At 42.1% G+C, this 19,023-nt stretch overlaps 1 protein-coding gene across 1 annotated transcript in view; it reads left to right on the top strand.

The window, feature by feature from the left end:
* PLXNC1 (plexin C1) overlaps positions 1–19,023 on the top strand; it is a 161,606-nt gene that overhangs the window by 82,702 nt on the left and 59,881 nt on the right. Inside the window, exons 10-14 of the mRNA XM_017868395.1 lie at positions 7,279–7,418; positions 10,114–10,293; positions 13,532–13,619; positions 17,828–18,031; positions 18,152–18,337. Coding sequence (XP_017723884.1) covers positions 7,279–7,418; positions 10,114–10,293; positions 13,532–13,619; positions 17,828–18,031; positions 18,152–18,337 — 798 coding nt within the window. The remainder of the gene's footprint in view (positions 1–7,278; positions 7,419–10,113; positions 10,294–13,531; positions 13,620–17,827; positions 18,032–18,151; positions 18,338–19,023) is intronic.

Below are 19,023 nucleotides of genomic sequence, written 5' to 3' on the forward strand. Positions count from 1 at the left end.
ACAAATATCATAAAGTCACTACATCCTGGTTTCCTGCAGTGCATCTCTCTGCACCCTTTGAACTGTGTGGTTAAAAGGATTGGGGTCACCACAAGAGAAGGAGAAGGCTGAAAATAAACAAAAGCCCAGATCTGTTTTCATTGCTTCTCTGTGGATTACCCCTCTAAGTATGGAGAGAGACATTTTGTTGATCCTGACATGTTTTCTTTAAATATGTGACTCAGAACAGAATCTCTCTTTTGTTTGATAGGGAATGGAGTATTATTTGTCACAGGAGGGATTTCTCGTGGTCTGTGAAACACTGCTGTCTTTCATTATCAGGTGGAATATGTAACATTCTGGTTTCCACTTTGGGTCTTCATGTTGGCCTTGAACAAAGCACCCAATGTCTTTGTGATTCTTTCTCTACCAAAGAAGTCACTCACAGCTTTGCTTCAATGCATCTGCCCACACCACATATGTACCGAGTACTTCCGGTGTGCTAGGCACTGGGAATGGAGCAGGTACTGTCCTAGGCTTCTAGGATCCTGAACTTGGGTTGATTCTTTCCAGAGGCTTTTATTGCATGCCTATTAGATGCAATTGTACTGATCTCCACAGATTCCATGAGGAGGATTCAGATGAATCAGGCACATCTCTGGCCATCAGTCTCAAGAATCTTATCCATGAGTACATGAGTAACAATACAAGATTTTAAAAATGTTAACATAGAGAAAGTACCAGAAAGTATACAGAGAGCCTCTCTGTGCCTGGGGCTTTGTCTTAGTCCTTCCTGTTTGCTTAAACCCAGTGCCTTGAAGTTGAAAACACTTAATCAGTGTGGTTGGTTAAGTCTTTGATTGATGGATGGATTGATTGATGCAGATGGCATTTCAGCCCACCTTTGAGGACAAGAAGCATCCAGACACATGAATGCGGGTATTTGAAGCAGAGGAACCGGCATAAGCACAGTGTAGGGGTAGGAGCCAGGAGATTCCAGGACACACACTAGAGGAAACCCTAAGTAGGCACAGAGGATGCAGGAAATTGTGAGACACAAGGTTGAAATGACCCTGGAGCCTGCAAACATACCAGCCCTATGAGTGCTGACTTTATTCTTCAGTGGCAATGGAATGCTGTTCAAGGTGTCTTATTTTATTTGTTTAGTGTATGAGTTTGCTAATCCAAGGATCTGGTACTTATGAGGTAGGGTCCTGGTTCAATCCCTACTAGACCGGTAGCCCTCACACTGTTTCATGACCCCAAGACCTACCCCTGTATCCTGACCCTGAAACGTATAGCATCATCTGCCAAGGGGGCTGCATTACAGAAAAGTGTGACCACAATAGAGAAATGAGCTCAAAAGCCTATGTATGACCTTGGAGGAGGAGTATTTCAAGCTCTAAAGGCCAGTGTCTGACTGTGTGTTTCTCTCCACATATCTAGTAGTTGAAACCTTGTCAGGGACCGTTGGCCCTGTGGCCCTGCCCTGACCACTTCTCCTTCCATTTCTTAACATTCTCATATCTGGTGCCTTCACCCACTGAGACCAGCGATAGCTCCCCTCTCTTTTGTGCATTCAAGCAGAGATTGTGAAGATTTATGATATGATGTCATTCTAATATTTGTTATTACCTCAATATGCTTATCACTGTGGGGCAGAAATAAACCATACAAAGTCATATCTCCTGGCAATTTACATTCAAGTGGTTCTTTCTCTACCTTGTACCTCCTCTTCTCTTCCTCCATCACTTTTTTTCCCCCCAAGATGGAGTTTCACTCTTGTTGCCCAGGCTGGAGTGCAATGGCACAATCTCGGCTCACTGCAACCTCTGCCTCCCCAGTTCAAGTGGTTCTCCTGCCTTGGCCTCCCAAGTAGCTGGGATTACAGGCTCTCGCCACCATGCCCGGCTAATTTTTTCTGTTTTTAGTAGAGATAGGGTTTCACCATGTTGGCCAGGCTGGTCTCGAACTCCTGACCTCAGGTGATCTGCCTGCCTTAGCCTCCCAAAGTGCTGGGATTACAGGCGTGAGCCACCGCACCCCGCCCCTCCATCACTTTTAAATATGCATTTTTGATCTCTCACAGGCAATCCAAATGAATGCTTTTGGGGACCTTGCCTTCAAGAGTGAAATTAAATTTCACATATACCTTGCTGAGTAGCTTCTATGGGCCTAGCATAGGGCCAGGTACTGTAGAATTAACTTACAATCATTTATTCAAAATTTGTTTGTTAAACAACTACTGTGTGCTAAACAGGCAAGCAAAATGTGTGGCTGCATGGAGCTTACATGGTAGAACTTACAGTATTTTGGAGGAAATAAGATTCATTTTCACAAAGCAGTTGAATGTGCACAACAGAAAAAGATACAAGAGAGAATGCCAGAATGTACTCAATTTAACAGTGGTAGCTAATATTTGCTGAGCCTGTGCCATGCCCTGAGCTCAGAGTATCTAAGCCTCACAATGGACCTATTTTCCCCCATTTTATAGATAAGGAAATTTTAGCTCAGAGAGAGTAAATGGTAGGTAAGAGATATGAATCCAGGTAATCTGACTCAACATAGTTTTAACCATTACCCTGCATTGTATGCCCTAAATTGAATATAAACATTGGTTAAACCATACTACTGATGATATTAATAAAAGTCAGCCTGGAAGAAAGGACTCTAATATTGGCTTCTCTTGGCATTAGACTGTCAAAGCCTGCTCCCGATCCATGCCACACATGTAGGGTGGGAGTAAGACCTCCAACCTGGCCAGGATGTGGGAGGAGTGTATTAACCTCAAAGACATGGGAGAAGAAGTTGGGGCAGGGTGTGGTCAGAGGGAAGGGGTCAGACCCAGACACGGCTGGGCATCTGCTCCAAGACAGGGAGAGCAGAAGAGGCTTAGTGAGGCGACTGAGGCCCTGGGGAGAGGGGAGCGGCAAGAATCTCATTCATGAGTTGAATCTCGGCCAAGGGGTGGACTTTGAGGGGCTGGGTTTAAAGTGGAATCAGGGCCCTCCACTGGCTGGGAAGAGCTGCCCTCCCTGGCCCTGGAGTTTTGGTCACCCAGTCCAGGTCTGGGGAGCCACACTCAGAAGGCTCAAGTGCGAAGAGGAATAGCGGGTTGTTCAGAGGGTGGGCTTGGCAGCCAAGTCAGCCTCCTTTTAGAGTCTACAACTCAGAGAAATGAGTCTTGATCTCTTTGCACAGGGCATTGGTCTGTCACCTTCTCCCTGGAAGTCTCAAGCTCTGTGTCCAGAGGCACTGCTCACTATTGGCATTTCCAGGGCCAACTGAAATCACATCTCAAGTTCCCTGGAGCCTGTACCAGGGGCCCCCATGAAAAGGCGTTTGTCCCAGGGGCTAAGCATCAAATGGATAACCATTTTGTTCCATTTCACGTTCTAATTTTTCTTGAGTGGACCTGTATTTTGCTATTTTCTTTCCATATCTCACCTACTTTTACTCTTCCATTTCCACTGCTGGTTACCACTCTTACCAATTTATACATTTCATTAATATATTAGTTCCATCCTCTTCTCAGTCATTAATAGAGATGTTAAATAATCCTGAACCGAATACTCACTCCTGTAGGGCCCCACAGGACTCTTTCCTTTAATTAGTTGTGCTACCTTTCATCTCTCTAATGTCCTTCGGTTTCAGATTTCCAGCTGGTTTTGAATCCATGTGACTTTTTATCTAGTCCTGTTTGAACTAATTTCACGAGTGAAAATCCGAGAGATGTTTCACTGAGTGTTGATTCAGGTCCAGGCCTAAAGAGAGCTTTGCTATATTCAGATTTTTTGTAACAGATTAATAGAGTACAATTTGGCCTTAATAAACTGAGCCCTCCTAATGCACCTCTTTCCAATATTCTTTTCAATCATAGCAGTATTTTCTCCATTAATGTCATGGTAATTTGAATTGTGTTGACGTCAGACTTTCACAAAAGGTACTCTTACTGTCAGAAGTAATCCTCTTAGACCTTTTCAAAGATAGCTATTTCTTAGTGGTTGTGCTATTTCCCATATCCTATAATGACTTAGTTAAACATAAAAAATAAAAAGGATTGAGTATTCTATAAATCTCCTAATTAACCAGTTTCTAATGTGCTTTCTTATACAAAACAGGGAGTAAAAACCAGAGCTCATAGTAGTTTATTAAATAAGTTCAAATTGTGCAGCCGTTTTAAAATAACCCTGAATTCTTTAAAATGTAACCTACAGAAGTAGACTTTTCTGAGGTTAATTGCTCGACAACATAGGGCTGTGATGGTTATAGTCCATAGTATTTTGATTTGATATATAGAAATCCTTGGACATAGGGTGAGGGAAGAATCCCACTACAGGGCTGTAAGAATTTGTCTCTTTGTCTTGAGCTCGATTATGTTTTAAAATTAACCCCCTCTGAAATGTATAAGCTTGTAGGGCTGGCTACTATATGCCAGATTTTATGAATTAAAATCTCTTGATAAAAATACAGAATTGATCTAAAATATTGAATGTGTAGAACCTTTATGGGGAGATGATTCTTTGCTCTTTTGTCTGTACTGGATTTTTTTCAAAATCTTTATTGGTAAAAAGAAAGAATGTATTTCTAAGAATTGTTGCAGCCATACAGTGCAGCCATAGAGCTAACCCTATCTTTTATTTTTAAAATGTTGTTTTATACCTGCACTATTTATTTAGGAAGGTCCTCCTGGTAGCCCTTTAACCCATTTATTAATATTAGAAGAGGTTCTACCAGCAAACAAAATACAGCTAATCTGACCCTGTTTGAAAGCAGACTGGAAGCACCCACTTTCACAAGACAGGCCAGGGCTGGGTTCCATCCTAGACGGCCAAGGGAAACTTCTCTAAACAGTAGGGGTTTTAAATGTTTTTGGAGTAGCAAGGCTGTCTCCACTCAGGGAAATAAAAAGTTCATAAGATGATGTGGCGAGTCCTCTGACGGTGTTCACAGAGCCATTTAAGGAGCAAAATATAACTTCCTTAAAAAGTCTTCTTTACATTAGTTGTAAGGCTCTCTTTATCCTCTGCAGAGAGTGGAGAAGTAGCATTTACTTGGCATGTTTGAAAATTTTGCTTGAGCAGACATCAACAGTATAAATATAAGAAGCACGAAGGACTATCTAGAAAGAAAAGAAACCTCGGAATCATAGTTGACTTGGATGTAAATGTGAGTCTGCACTGAGGTTTACATAAAAAAAGAAAAAAAATTCTATCTTGCTCCCCTAAGAAGACAGTGGCCTCCTCTAGAGCAGAGGTCAGCAAATGTTCTCTACAAAGAGCCAGGCAGTAAATATTTTAGGCTTTGCGGGCCGTATGGTCTCTGCTGCAGCTACTCCACTCGACTGCTGCAGGGAACAGCAGCCAGAGACACTACCCAGACGAATGTTTATGGGTGCTGAAATTTGAATTTCATGTGTTTTTATATGTCATGAAATATTATTCTTCTTTTGACATTTTGTGATGGGCTATGTAAAAGCAGGTAGCGGGCAGGATCTGGCCCACAGACTATAGTTTGCCAACTCCTGATCTAGTGCACACATAGATCATGTGTCCCCCACAACATCTGGCCTAAGGACCCTGTAGGTGCTCAGTAAACACTTGTTCTCTTAGCTGTCACCATGTAAGAGCGAAGAGTAAGCCTTTTGCTATATAACGCACACTTGACATTTGCAAGAGATTTATCTTGAAGGCTTTGCTAATCCCCCCATTCCAAGTACCACTCTAGCAGATAATTTCCCCCATAAAATGCAGTCAAGTATAACAGAATAATTAAAGTGACCCTTTCAGGCCCTTAGTGATTCTATAAATACAGGGCTAACGTCCTTCACAAAGTGATTAAAATAAATTCTGCTACCAAAATCAATTCTGTGTCATGTTACATCATTGCTCTGATGAATTTACCTCAATCTGCAAAACCAATCCAAAGCGCTGATGAGTGATGGGGACTGCCGGGCCGTGTAGCACCTGTGTGTGCCGAGGAGCAGAATGAGAAAATGTCTGCTTCAGCAGGATGGGCAGCCCCTGCAGCCCAGCAATGCCACCCCGATGAGTGTTCCATGCACAAAGGAGCAGAGGATACTCAATTGCTTCAAGAAGCAGGTATTAGGCAGGTGTTGGACATCACGGACTTCTCCCAGTGGCTCAGGGGCTTCTTCTTGGACTTGGTCCTCCAAGTGGATGCACTCAGCATTTAGAATTTCACCAAATGTCATGTGATTAAGCATCTCTGGACCTTGGGGTCATTTTCAAATATCAAGACTGTGAGCATATTCTGTGATGGCAGAGGATATAGGGGGAAAAAGAGTGTGAGAATGATGTTCACTCTTGCTGAAGATCTGCTGGACTTTCTATTGGCTAGAGTCTTAGCATCTTATGTCCTGTTTTGGTCACCATATTATAGAAGAATACAGACTTGCTGAAAATGGTCTACAAAAGAACAGTAAAATTATCAGAATGATAGACAGTAGCATCTGTAACAGAAAAGTGAAAGAAATCAGGACTGTTTTATCTTGAAAAGGGAAAATGATTCTTGCTATCAAAGGGCATTTTTTTTTTAAGGGAGAATTTGATTAGACATCACAAATGGAGAAGTAAGGTGGCATTCGCCTACATGATATGAAGCTAGGTAGCAAGGGACTCCAAGGAACATGTTCTTGACCTTAGGCCTGATAAAGTCTATTGAAACTGCGTACCAAGAAGGAGGTTGTGGTATCTACAAACCATGGTTGGCCACAGTGGTTCAGACATCCAACTGCTTGATATTAGTTGACTGAACAGGTTGATTTCTTGAGGTTTTTCCCCCTGCAGTATCCTCCTGGATTCAAATAGCCTCACTGTAACAAAAATATGAACTGCTTTCTTGGGAATTAAATTTATCTGGAATGACATTTATTTCAACTTAATGATGAGTCTGTCACTGGCCTATGGTCAATGTACTCTCCTTGATTTTGCTTACATTGTGAGTCTCCAGAGGCTGTAAGGCAGTGAACATTTTGAAAACTCTAGTGATACCTCGCTCTTCAGACAGAATGTCAGACTCTTCAACTGTATTTTCAACTGTCTTGTGAGACAAAGACTAATTGGTTTGACCTCATGCTGTCACATGTTGAGAGACATAAATCTGCAGCACTCTTCCTTGAATTCATTGATTTCATTAAACACTGTCTGCTTGTGTTTGCAAAATGTTGTAATTTCCCAGTGATTTCTTCAAACTGCAGCACATAAACAGATTTTTTTTTTTTGGAGTGATGCCATTTCTTAGCTTTGATCTCCTGTTTGAATCTTTTCTTTCCAATAGGTCTTCTACATTAAGTCCATTGAGCCACAGAAAGTATCGACATTAGGGAAAAGCAACGTGATAGTAACGGGAGCAAACTTTACCCGAGCGTCGAACATCACAATGATCCTGAAAGGAACCAGTACCTGTGATAAGGATGTGTGAGTCGAAATACTAATAATTTATCCTGGGTAACATAAAGCTCAAACCTGTGCCGAAGGAATATCAATGTGATTATAACCTTTATATAGTCAAATTATTGCCCTCCACCAAAGCAGGCCAATTAGTTAGAGTATTTGACATAATTCCAACATGTAAAATAATTTTCACAATAGATCTGAAGTTCATTGTGAGAGACTCTGTTCTGTGTTATTCCCCAAAAATCTCAGTATATAGTCATTTCAGGATGTTGCCTGTTTTGGGTCTTGATTCATTTTCAGTAACAAAATCAAGTATATGGAGTAGCAAACATCATTCTTTAGGTGATGCACTTGGAAAAATAGTTGAGTACCTCAAAATTTGATGGGGAATTTTTTGGAGCAACTCTTCCAATATGCCACCCAAAGTTGAAAAAACAAAACCTCTTGGATCCATTTTATGTGGACATTTTGTTCTTTGTAGCCTTCTCTTTACTGGTTTGGTTTCAGCCTCCAAAAATTAAATTTCTACTACATATAATGGTAGTAAAAAAGAACACCCCAACATAAATATCTGGTCAGTGTATCTCTTGAACATTATTATTTCTGTCACTTCTTTCCCAGACTCATCCCATCAGTGAAACTTGGAGAAAGAATTTTCAATTTCCACTGATGTCCTTGTGCAAATGGTTACTCCTCCTCAAAAAAAAAAAAAAGAAGAGATGTGATAACTGCAGTTATTAAATAACACAACAGATTATTTGAGTTTTCTGCTTGTTAACTTTTATAAGTTTGGGCTAATTTGAAGTAAAAGATATTACAGTCTACATAGAGTATAATACTAAGCTTATTTTCATCATGGAAATGCATTTAAGACAATCTGCTGAAGCGTGATGTTTTGGTTTTTAACTACTAAAACAGATTTGTACAGCATTCTAATCTGCCATGCTTATTTACTGAATTTTCTGCTTTAATTCATTTTCTGCACATCACTGCCATGCCCTTCCCCTCATAGCAGTAAATCTGGAATCTCTGTGATCTTGATGAAAACAGCTGCTCATTGGTGGCTTGCCTGTGTTCTGCTATTTGCCAGAATTATCAAGCACACATTAGAGGCTGTATCTATGCAACATAGGTTTTTTTTTGTGTGCTGTTTATCCTGGCTAAATACCTTATTGCAAAAATCTTTCATTTTGTGTAGTGAAATCTGTGAAGTTAGACACCTGTGTATTCACTGAAAGGCAATCAACTTCATGGAAAATAAGTAGTTTTTCAGAGCATTACCCTGTTTCTGACTCTTTATGTTCTCATTTTAATTCCGAATATGTCTTGAGATACTGCAGTTATTAAATTAAATGACTAGGAGACCTTCCTGCATGTAGCATTTCAGTAACCACATCTGTGTGGTGAACCCAAGTTCACAAGCAGTCAACATAATACTCAGTTAATCCTATACCTGAGCCCAGGCTATAATCCCAAGCTCTTTTCATATGGTACTTTTAAAATGGGTAATTATTTTAAAGAGAAAAATACTAGTAGTGGAATGATCTACATTTTCACCTCTCTTCTTCTAAAATTTATAAACAAGTTTGAATTTTAATGTTTAACCACTATATGATAAATTTCCTAGAGCTTGTCTCTGAATATAAACCTGAAAATGAGCGTTTGAGGTGGTGTAAGTACAAACTGACTCAGATGTTTTTGAATTTGCCTTATCCTAAAGGGTTACTGATAGCTTTAAAGTTAATCATCATGCACATGGCCTTTAAGTAGTAATAATAGATTCTCATGTAGCATGATTATACTGAGCATTATTCAGACACAACCCAGGCTTAATGATTTGTGCTTTAGAGGGTCATTGTAGACACACAGAGGAAGCTGCAGGTGACAGCGGGAATGTCGGAGAAGGCTTCACTCTGACTCTGAAAGGGCGCCAAGCATCAGCTCCTGTTGGACGTCGGGAGCACCCTGGACAGCCCCAGCTAAGTCCCAGCCTGGAGACTCCTTAGGGGGCAGGTTGGCCCCAATGCTGATTGATTCTGAGATGCCTGGGCTCTTGGTTTAGGCCCCCTTTGAACGGCAGAATTTCCATCTCTGTCTCGTGCTGGATTTTACCCTCTCAAGTGCTTGACTAGGGCTTTTTTTCTTAAGCTTTTTATTATGGAAACTCAAACATATACAAGAGAGATGAGTGTAATGAGCCTCTCTGTAGCCATTCCCAGTTTCAAAGCCTATCAACATTTTGCCAATCTTGCTTCACCTATCTTATCTGGGGTTTCTTTTGGGGGGCGGGGGCATGATGAGAACCAAACACCATATCCTTCACTGTTAGATACTTCAGTATCTCTCTAACAGATAAGCATAATGCCATTACGATACTCAACAGAATTATCCGTAATTCTTAATATAATGTAACCCCCAGTTCATCTTCTGCTTTCTATTAGTACTTCTTCAAGGCAATGGTTACACCTCTTTCCTTTCTCAGTTCTGAGGGCAATGCAAATAAGAAAGATAAAAATGTACTAAAGAAAGAGGAACCCAGCCCCTAATAATACCCAACTTGGGTCATTGGCCCCTGATGAGTCAGTAGTTGCCTGCAGCTATTCTGCTCCTTCATGAAGTGTTGTAGTTCAAGTGAAATTCATCTGCTGTCACCTTGGGTAATCAACTGTGCTAAGTGTCCGTGTCATGTGAGAGTTCTTTTTCTACTCCTTTCTAGGATACAGGTTAGCCATGTGCTAAATGACACCCACATGAAATTCTCTCTTCCATCAAGCCGGAAAGAAATGAAGGATGTGTGTATCCAGTTTGATGGTGGGAACTGCTCTTCTGTGGGATCCTTATCCTACATTGCTCTGCCACATTGTTCCCTTATATTTCCTGCTACCACCTGGATCAGGTACTTTCTAGATTCATAATCTTTTTCTCTCATTGTGGTTAAGGGTCATATGCACAAAGATCATTGATTTATTCAAGTGAATTCAGAAACAGTAGTCATTCCAAATTCCTCTCACGGAGTTCTCCTTAGGATTTATTCCTAGAAAAATGCATACCTGACAAGGCATTTGCTTCCCATGCTCATTGTGAATGCTATGAGCACATCTTTTTCTCTTCACCATGGCTGCTGGGAAACTCACAGCTGAAATGTTGGCCTAGGTTTTTGATATAGATATATAACACTCTTTACTATGTGTCCCTCCTGCTCATGATAAAATGCTTCTTTCTTGCCTCTTTCATTTTACAGTCTTTAGAGTAAGCTGTTTTGAATTCTTTGGGGGAAATATTGGGAGCTATCAAAATGAAAAGCAGAATCAACATTTTCAAGATGTTCCCTAAGGGGGAGATGGAAACCCCAAAATAAACTCGCCCAGATAAATCCAATATGTTAAGAAAAACACTTCTCTCTCTAGTTGAATGTTTTTATTTATTACTATTATGTATTTTTTACATTTTCATGGGTGCATAATACTTGGACATGTTTATGGGGCACATATGATATTTTTTCTACAATCATACAGTGAATATGTCATCATCAAATCAGGGTAATTGGAGTATCCATTGTCTCAAGCATTTATCATTTATTTCTGTTAGGAACATTCCAATTCCACTCTTCTAGCTATTTTTAAATATGCAATAAATTATTGTGAGTTATAGACACCCTACGATGCTATTGAACACTAGATCTTATTCTATCTCATTGTATTTTTGTAGCCATTAACCAACCCCTCTTTATCCCTCTCTGACCCTGCCACACCACCCTTCCCAGCCTCTGATACCCATAATTCTACTCTCTATCTCCGTCAGACCAACTTTCTCAGCTCCCACATGTGGGTGAGAACCTGCAACATTTGTCTGTCTGTGCCTGGCTTATTTCACTTAACATAATGTCCTGCAGTTCCATCTGTGTTGTTGCAAATGACAGGGTCTCATTCTTTTTTGTAGGCTGAATAATACTCCGTTGTGTTTAGGTACCACATTTCCTGTATCCTCTAATCTGTTGACGGACACTTAGGTTGAATACCTATCTTGGTTATTGTGAAGAGTTCTACAATAAAGATTACCCCTAGTTGAATTTGAATTCACTTTCATAATATTTTTATTCCTAAATCTCTTTAGGACTAAAATCCTAACGATATTTTCTTTGCCTGACACAGTACGAAGCTAGTTTTCAAAGTACTCTCTAGATAAACCAACAGACAAAGCTTTTGTTAAAAAAAAAAAAAAAAAAAAGAAGAAAGAAAGAAGAAGAAAAAAGGACCGGGAAGAATCACTTTTAATGTTCTTATTTAAGATCAAGAGAGAGGTGGCTATATTAGTTTGCTGGGTGGACATAGAGTGCCACAGCCTTTGTGGCTTAAACAACAGAAATTTCTTCTCCCCAGTTCTGGAGGCTGAAATCATGGTGTTGGTAAGCTTAGTTTCTCCTGAGGCTTTACACCTTGGCTTGTAGATGGTCATCTTCTCCCTATGTCTTCACGTGGTCTTCCCTCTGTATCTCTGTACTGATCTCCCTGCATTTTTTTCTTTTCTTTTTTTTTTTTTTTGAGACAGAGTTTCACTCTGTCACCCAGGCTGGAGTGCAGTGGCAGGATCTTGACTCACTGTAACCTCTGTCTCCCGGGTTCAAGCGATTCTCCACCCTTAGCCTCTCGAGTAGCTGGGATAATCTCTTTTTATAAGGACATCAGTCATGTTGGATTAGGGTTCACCCTAGTGACCTCGTTTAACCTTCATTACCTGTTTAACCACCCACATCTCCAAATACAGTCCCATTCCCAGGGACTGGGAGTTAGGGCTTCAACATACCCATTTTATGGGGTCACAGTTCAGTCCATAACAGTAAGATAAGAGGAACTGAAATTTCAAAACCAAGGCTCTAGCATGACATCCCCCACTCTAGGACCAATTCCATTCTCCATATAAAAGGAGACATTGATGTGGCATGCCCCACGTGCCTGGTGTGCTCATCTATTGACTAGGTTCATACTCACAACAAATCTGTGAGATCTGCTATGGCTTGTCCCTTTTGCAAATGAGGGAACTAGGGGAGGAAAAGGGTTCAAACAACTCACTCCAGCCCCCCAGACAGCCAGGACTAGGAGACAGCCAGGAGCCACTGCAGTATCCTGCTTTGCTATAAAGTAAGAGGCTCCTTACTGTCCTGTCACCTGTGACATTCTGAGCCTGTATGTCTTGGCTGCTCCTGGATCACTGTGCCTTAAGCAAGAATGTGGCCCTAAATGCTGGCCATCGGGACAGCACGCTTGGCTTGGTTTTCTAGTAATGGCTACAGACCGGCATGAGGCCAACTCAGCCCTTCCCCGTTGTGGCTGGAGGATTCGGAGATCAGTGTCTTCTCTCTGCCCTACACAAATTGGGTTGCTCAGGCCCGCCTCCTGGTCTTGTCATCAGGGGCTCAGCTGGCTGTTGGACCTGACATACCCAGGCTCTTGTCCCCTAGAATGAGTGTCTGGTGACCTACGTGAACAGGGGTACAAGGGCAGCCAGAGCTGTGGACAGCTGTTTATTTCACACCCAGTGACCGCTTCGCTTATATGCACTGAGAAACGTGAAGTTTTCTGACTTGGTTTTAGAGAGAGAGAATACAGCTGTTATTTATATGGTGTACCAAATAGGAATTTACACTTTAATGTCATCTGTAATTTTACCTTGCCCGAAGTGTTTCCTGTCTCTCTAAATAGCGTATCATTGGGAGGTTAGGAGTTTGATTTTGAAAATTGTTAGATTGAAGCATCTTTATATAGATTAAACAGTAATCAAACACAATTCTGTTTAGTGAAACCTTTTCAAGGTACAGCTCCTGATCTGATTATATGTGGCGATATGACATACAACAAAATTCAAATTCCATCAAAGAATCTGGGCATTTTCCTAGAATTAAAATAGGATCTGACCTGAATTTTTATATTTATACATCTTGAAACCCCTGAATTTGTGACTGGTATCTTGAAAAGATTTCTAAAATTGTCCTGTATTTGAAATTAAAATTCATTAATTTGCTCTCAAACATAATTGGGTTTAATATTAAACATGAATAAATTGATAGCTTTGTTCATAAACGCAAAACGCCTGTGTTTTAGCTATGAAACCCTTATTGTTGCTTTTATTCCTTGCAGTGGTGGTCAAAATATAACCATGATGGGCAGAAATTTTGATGTAATTGACAACTTAATCATTTCACATGAATTAAAAGGAAACATAAATGTAAGTCTCCAGCTGCTTTGTAACAATAGTTGTTTTCAAGGATGGTTCTATTTTCATCACACTATGCTTTGTTGGGGGGGTATTTTTTATTTCTGTGACTTTAGTGTTATAAACTTTTACCTACGCTATCATATATACTATCTGTGCTAGAGTGGAAATAATGAGACCTTATCCTTGTAGCTGAGTATTTCTAGTTGCAGCAATGAGGAAAGAGAAATGAACTTGGTACAATAAGACCTGACATTTTCTATTTATGTGTTTTGTGGCAAGTCACCTTAATGAGGAAATGCTTATGAATATGTGTGAAAATTCTTCGTGATAGGTTAAGGTGTGATATAAAAAATTGCATTTCTGTGAAGAATAAGTGGTGTTGTTCCCATTGCACAGAGAGAGTTGGGGTTCACAGAGATTAGATGACTTGCAGAGGTCCCAGAAATCTTGTCATGTGCTTCTCCTTCTCCTCGACCCAACTTGTTCCCTACCATCTGATGTCACCTTCTCTTACCTTTCATCTCCCCACAGCAGAAATGGTAGGAGGGGTCTGGCTTCCACCCTTGCCCAGTTCTCCCACCAGTGCCTCTGGATGGAGATCTTCTAGAGCAGGGGTGTCCAACCTTTTGGCTTCCTTTGGCCACATTGGAAGAATTGTCTTGGGCCTCACCAACACTAACGATAGCTGATGAGCTAAAAAATGGTTTGTGCATCATTTCCGTGATACCCACTACCACAGATAAGCAAAAAAGTCCTCACATTCAAAAGGCTGGACACGGCTGCTCTAGATGGAAGCTTCTGATGCCAAGAGGGGAGATGAGGGATTTCACATACAAGTCAGGCCTCCAAGTGTACTCGCACACACTTCTAAATGTCCTTCCCCATTCTTTCTTCCCCTTTTTGCCTCTCCTTGATGAGATATGTGAGGTGGCTGCCTCTCTGGGGCCCTGCCTGACCACTTCCTGCCAAGGCTGACGTGCTCCCTACTTGGGACAGTGTGGGTTCTGACCCAAATTCCGGGGGCCTCCTGATAGGCCGTTCTCACAGCCTTGTCGTGCACACATTCGCCTGCTGACACGGTTCAGAGCCATTTCCAAGCCTCACACTGTATCTGACTCCAGGCCACATCTCCATGGTGTGAACACCTCCAGTTGAATGACTCATAGAGTTTGACCCTCCGACCAGAGGCATTGCCTGAGTTTTTCATGGACTTGCTCTCCCTCCCACTTGCTGTTCCCAAATCAAGCTGAATTTTTTGAGCACCTACTGCAGGCAAAACATTTTGCTGGGTGCAGGGACAAAAGATAAGTGAGATAGTCATATTGCCTTCATGGAGGCAGGCAGCAAATCTACACTGGGATTGAAAGTTGAGGCTGTGTGGTGGCTCACGATTATAATCCCAGCGCTTTGGGAGGCCAAAGCAGGAAGACTGCTTGAGGCCAGGAGTTTGAGACCAGCCTAGATAACATAGTGAGACCCCATCTCTATAAAATAAAAATTTAAAAAGTTGACAGCACAGAGTATCATCAGGTTCTAGGTCCTCTGGTTCCCTAACTGTTCAGAAATCCTGTGAGTCCAAGAAGACACCAGGTATTTTCACATGAAAGAGAGATTAAACATGGATGGGATGAAGTATGCCTGCAGTATGGAGTGGGGTGGGTAGAGCAGGGAGGTGAGTTCAGGTACAGAGGACAGAGTCCTCGCAGGCCCCTGCTGGGAACGTCACTCAATCCTGCTTAGTGGAAACCTAGAGGGTGGGTCGGAAATGAGCAAGAAGGATAGCTGTAAAGCTGAGTTGGGGCCACAAAAAGCAGCATCAGACTGAAAACTTGCCCTTAATTCTGTAGGCAGCAGGGAGCCACTGAAGATCTCTGAGCAGGAAGTGACACAGGTCTAGGTGCACTGGACTCACACTGGACCGAGACAATTAGTGATGATGAAAGCAGTCAGAAGGTTACCAATGGGAAAAGAGACTATGCAGAAAGCAGTAGACTAGGGAAAGGGGAGAATTCTGACCTAAAAGGCTTCGGTGTCCTGTCTTGAGTCCTGGGAAACCACGAGAAAAGAAGAGAGTGTCCAACCCCCAGCAGGGGCCAGCTCCTGAAGCGCTTGTTGCTGCTGAATCGCTCTTTGTTGGGGAACCTCCTGCAGGGCAGTTATTATTTTGGCAATGGTGCACAGCTGAGTTTGGAGAGGCAGGAACTGAAGAAGGGCTGGGAGCCCAGTGAGGATGCTCATGCCAGTGCAGGTGTGTCGGAGATGTCTGCAGTCTCTCTGGGCTGACAGCAGGTCCCTTTGGGCTGTGGTTAGCACAGCAGGTCTCAAGTGCTGGGGCATGGTGAAGCCAGAGATGACCAGCTTGTCTTTATAGCAGTATCATTAAAGGGAGAGTGGGGGTGACATCATGGGAGTGAGAGCACAGAGGAGGAAGAAAAGAGCACCTAGGACTGGTGGCAAAGCTTCATTTTAAGGAATGAAAGACAATAGGATGGGCCGTGAAGGTGGCCGAGAAGGTGCTCGGAAACCAGTGAAAAAGAGCACATTGCATGGTGCGAGTTGGTCATGAGTACAGAACTGTAGAGTCTTGAGGATAATGAGGTTGGGTGATCCTCTCGCCGGCAATCCTTCTAGAAGGCATCTTCAGTAAAAAGCCAGCCTGCTAGGAGTTAAGGTTGCTGAGGCAGTGGAGACAGTGGTTTTCATCCTGTGAACAGAAATGTGAGCAGGAGATTCCGGGCTGTAGAGTTTGGAAAGATGTGAAGGGAAAGGAAGGTCGTGCTTGTCCAGATCTCAGCTCTTCACATCCTATTTTCCCACCAATGGCCTTTCCTATTGTCTTTTTTTTTTTTTGTTTTTTTTTTTTTTTTTTTTTTTTTTTTTTTTTTTTTTTTTGAACAGAGTCTTGCTCTGTCGCCCAGGCTGGAGTACAGTGGCCGGATCTCAGCTCACTGCCAAGCTCCGCCTCCCAGGTTGCACGCCATTCTCTCTGCCTCAGCCCTCTCCAAGTAGCTGGGACTACAGGCGGCCCGCCACTTGCCCGGCTAGTTTTTTGTATTTTTTTAGTAGAGACGGGTTTCACCGTGTTATCCAGGATGGTTCTCGATCTTCCCTGACCCTCGTGATCCGCCCCGTTCGGCCTCTCCAAAGTGCTGGGATTACAGGCTTGGAGCCACCGCGCCCGGCCCTATTGTCTTTTTTATGCTCTAGTATCAGGGGGTGGTGGGGTGGGGGAAGATACTTTTCACCACCTGACAAATTTCTTTTTATGGGTTATCATTGCTTTTCTGTAGAACGTTTGCCATCCTCCCTTAACCCACCAGCCTCCTCTGCCTGTCCTGTACACCTAAACAGGACGATATATTTATGTTATGTATTTACTAACTTTTTAAATTTTATTTTTTTATATATAGAGAGACAGGGTCTCACTATGTTACCCAGGCTGATCTCCAACTCCTGTACTCAAGTAACCCTCCTCCCTCAGTTTGCCAAAGTGCTGGGATTACAGGCATGAGCCACCATGCCCAGCCTATTTATGTTTTTGTTTTTTTTTTTTTAAATCCTATAAATCAGGCCACCTTTTCTGCTTTGTTTTCAGTTTTCATGCTCTTCATTTCATGGGGGTCGCATTGTTCCTTTTACTTTTGTTTTCTCCTGTTTTCTGTTACGCCTGAAAAGGCTTTTCCTTCTTGTGGCTAGTGACTTCTGCTAAGAGTCCCTGCAGGAGGTTCCCCCAACAAAGAGTGATTCAGCGGCAACAAGCGCTTCAGGATCTGGCCCTTGCTGGGGGTTGGACACTTTTCTTTTCTCGTGGTTCCCCAGGGCTCAGACAGGCTGACCCCAAGGACACCTAAGCCCCTTGGTCAGAATCTTCCCCTTTCCGTAGCCTACTGCTTTCAGCCTAGTTTCTTTTCCCATGGCATAACCTTCCAGCTGCTTTCATTGTCACTTATGATATCATAATATTAACTAGCATGTTTTGAGTGCTTACTGTGTGCCAGGCCCTGTTCTAAGCATGCATAATCTTATTTAACGTAGCCCTCATTTAATGTAATGTAGGGTTAAGTCAATCCTGTGAGGGAGGTAGTATTGCTGGCCCCATATTACACATGAGAAAACAGAAGCACCAAGAAGTTAAGTTGCTCAGGTCACTTAGTTCTTAGAGATCAGAGCTGGCATTCATTAACAAAGTGACTAAAACGTTCCTTTCTTTTCTCCAGGTCTCTGAATATTGTGTGGCGACTTACTGCGGGTTTTTAGCCCCCAGTTTAAAGAGTTCAAAAGTGCGCACGAATGTCACTGTGAAGCTGAGAGTACAAGACACCTACTTGGACTGTGGAACCCTGCAGTATCGGGAGGACCCCAGATTCACAGGGTATCGGGTAGAATCCGAGGTGGACACAGAACTGGAAGTGAAAATTCAAGTATGTTTCTTTTTTTTCTGAGTGGGATGTCGCCCCGCCCCCTTAACTGGAAAGGTGTGTTTATGCTTGTGAGTTTCTACATGTGCTCTGACTTCTCCATCTTCATTTGGTTCTTCACAGAAAGAAAACGACAACTTCAACATTTCCAAAAAAGACATTGAAATTACTCTCTTCCATGGGGAAAATGGGCAATTAAATTGCAGTTTTGAAAATATTACTAGAAATCAAGATCTCACCACCATCCTCTGCAAAATTAAAGGCATCAAGACTGCAAGCACCATTGCCAACTCTTCTAAGAAAGTTCGTGTAAGTGACCTGGCAGTCCCACCTGCTGTCTTTACCTGATTTTTGTGATAATTCCTTGGCTAAACCAGAGGCCGGAATGGAATCTTTCATGGATCTTCAGATCCTCACCTTAGATAGAAGATAAACAAAGCTGGTACTGCTAGCCCCAGCAAAATAGCTCCAAAATAGCTGGCTGAATCCATCCCTGTGCTTGTTTGAATGTCAAAGCGTTGGACACACCATTGTCTATAATCCTAATGAGTGTTGAAAGCTTTTGTTCTAGCCATACATTTATACAGTAGCATCTGCAAGCAAAATCTCTAGACCCATTGACAAATGAGCTGTCACTCCTTTCTCAAATGCGGAGGTGACATGTCTTAGCAGAAACCCAAAACAAACAAGGGCCTCTTCAGCACACTCTGGGTAGCATTAGAATCAGATGGAGACCAGATAATCTCTGGGTCACGGCCTGCTTCCTTCACCATGAAGTCATACTTTCTGCGATTAATCTTTTCCCAGATATGTTTGGGGGACCTGTCACTGCTATATTTATGTCCCATAATAAAGATGTGAGACCACTGAGAAGGGAAACAGAAGTCACCCTTTAGAGTGTTCATGCCATATGAGGCTCTGTACAGCCTATATAAATTCTTTTTGATCTATTGTCATAAATAATTGGACAAAAGACAATGAAAAAGAACTTCAGA

Source organism: Rhinopithecus bieti, unplaced genomic scaffold, assembly GCF_001698545.2.
Source record: "Rhinopithecus bieti isolate Rb0 unplaced genomic scaffold, ASM169854v2 scaffold_2453, whole genome shotgun sequence".
In the NCBI taxonomy this organism is placed as follows: domain Eukaryota; kingdom Metazoa; phylum Chordata; class Mammalia; order Primates; family Cercopithecidae; genus Rhinopithecus; species Rhinopithecus bieti.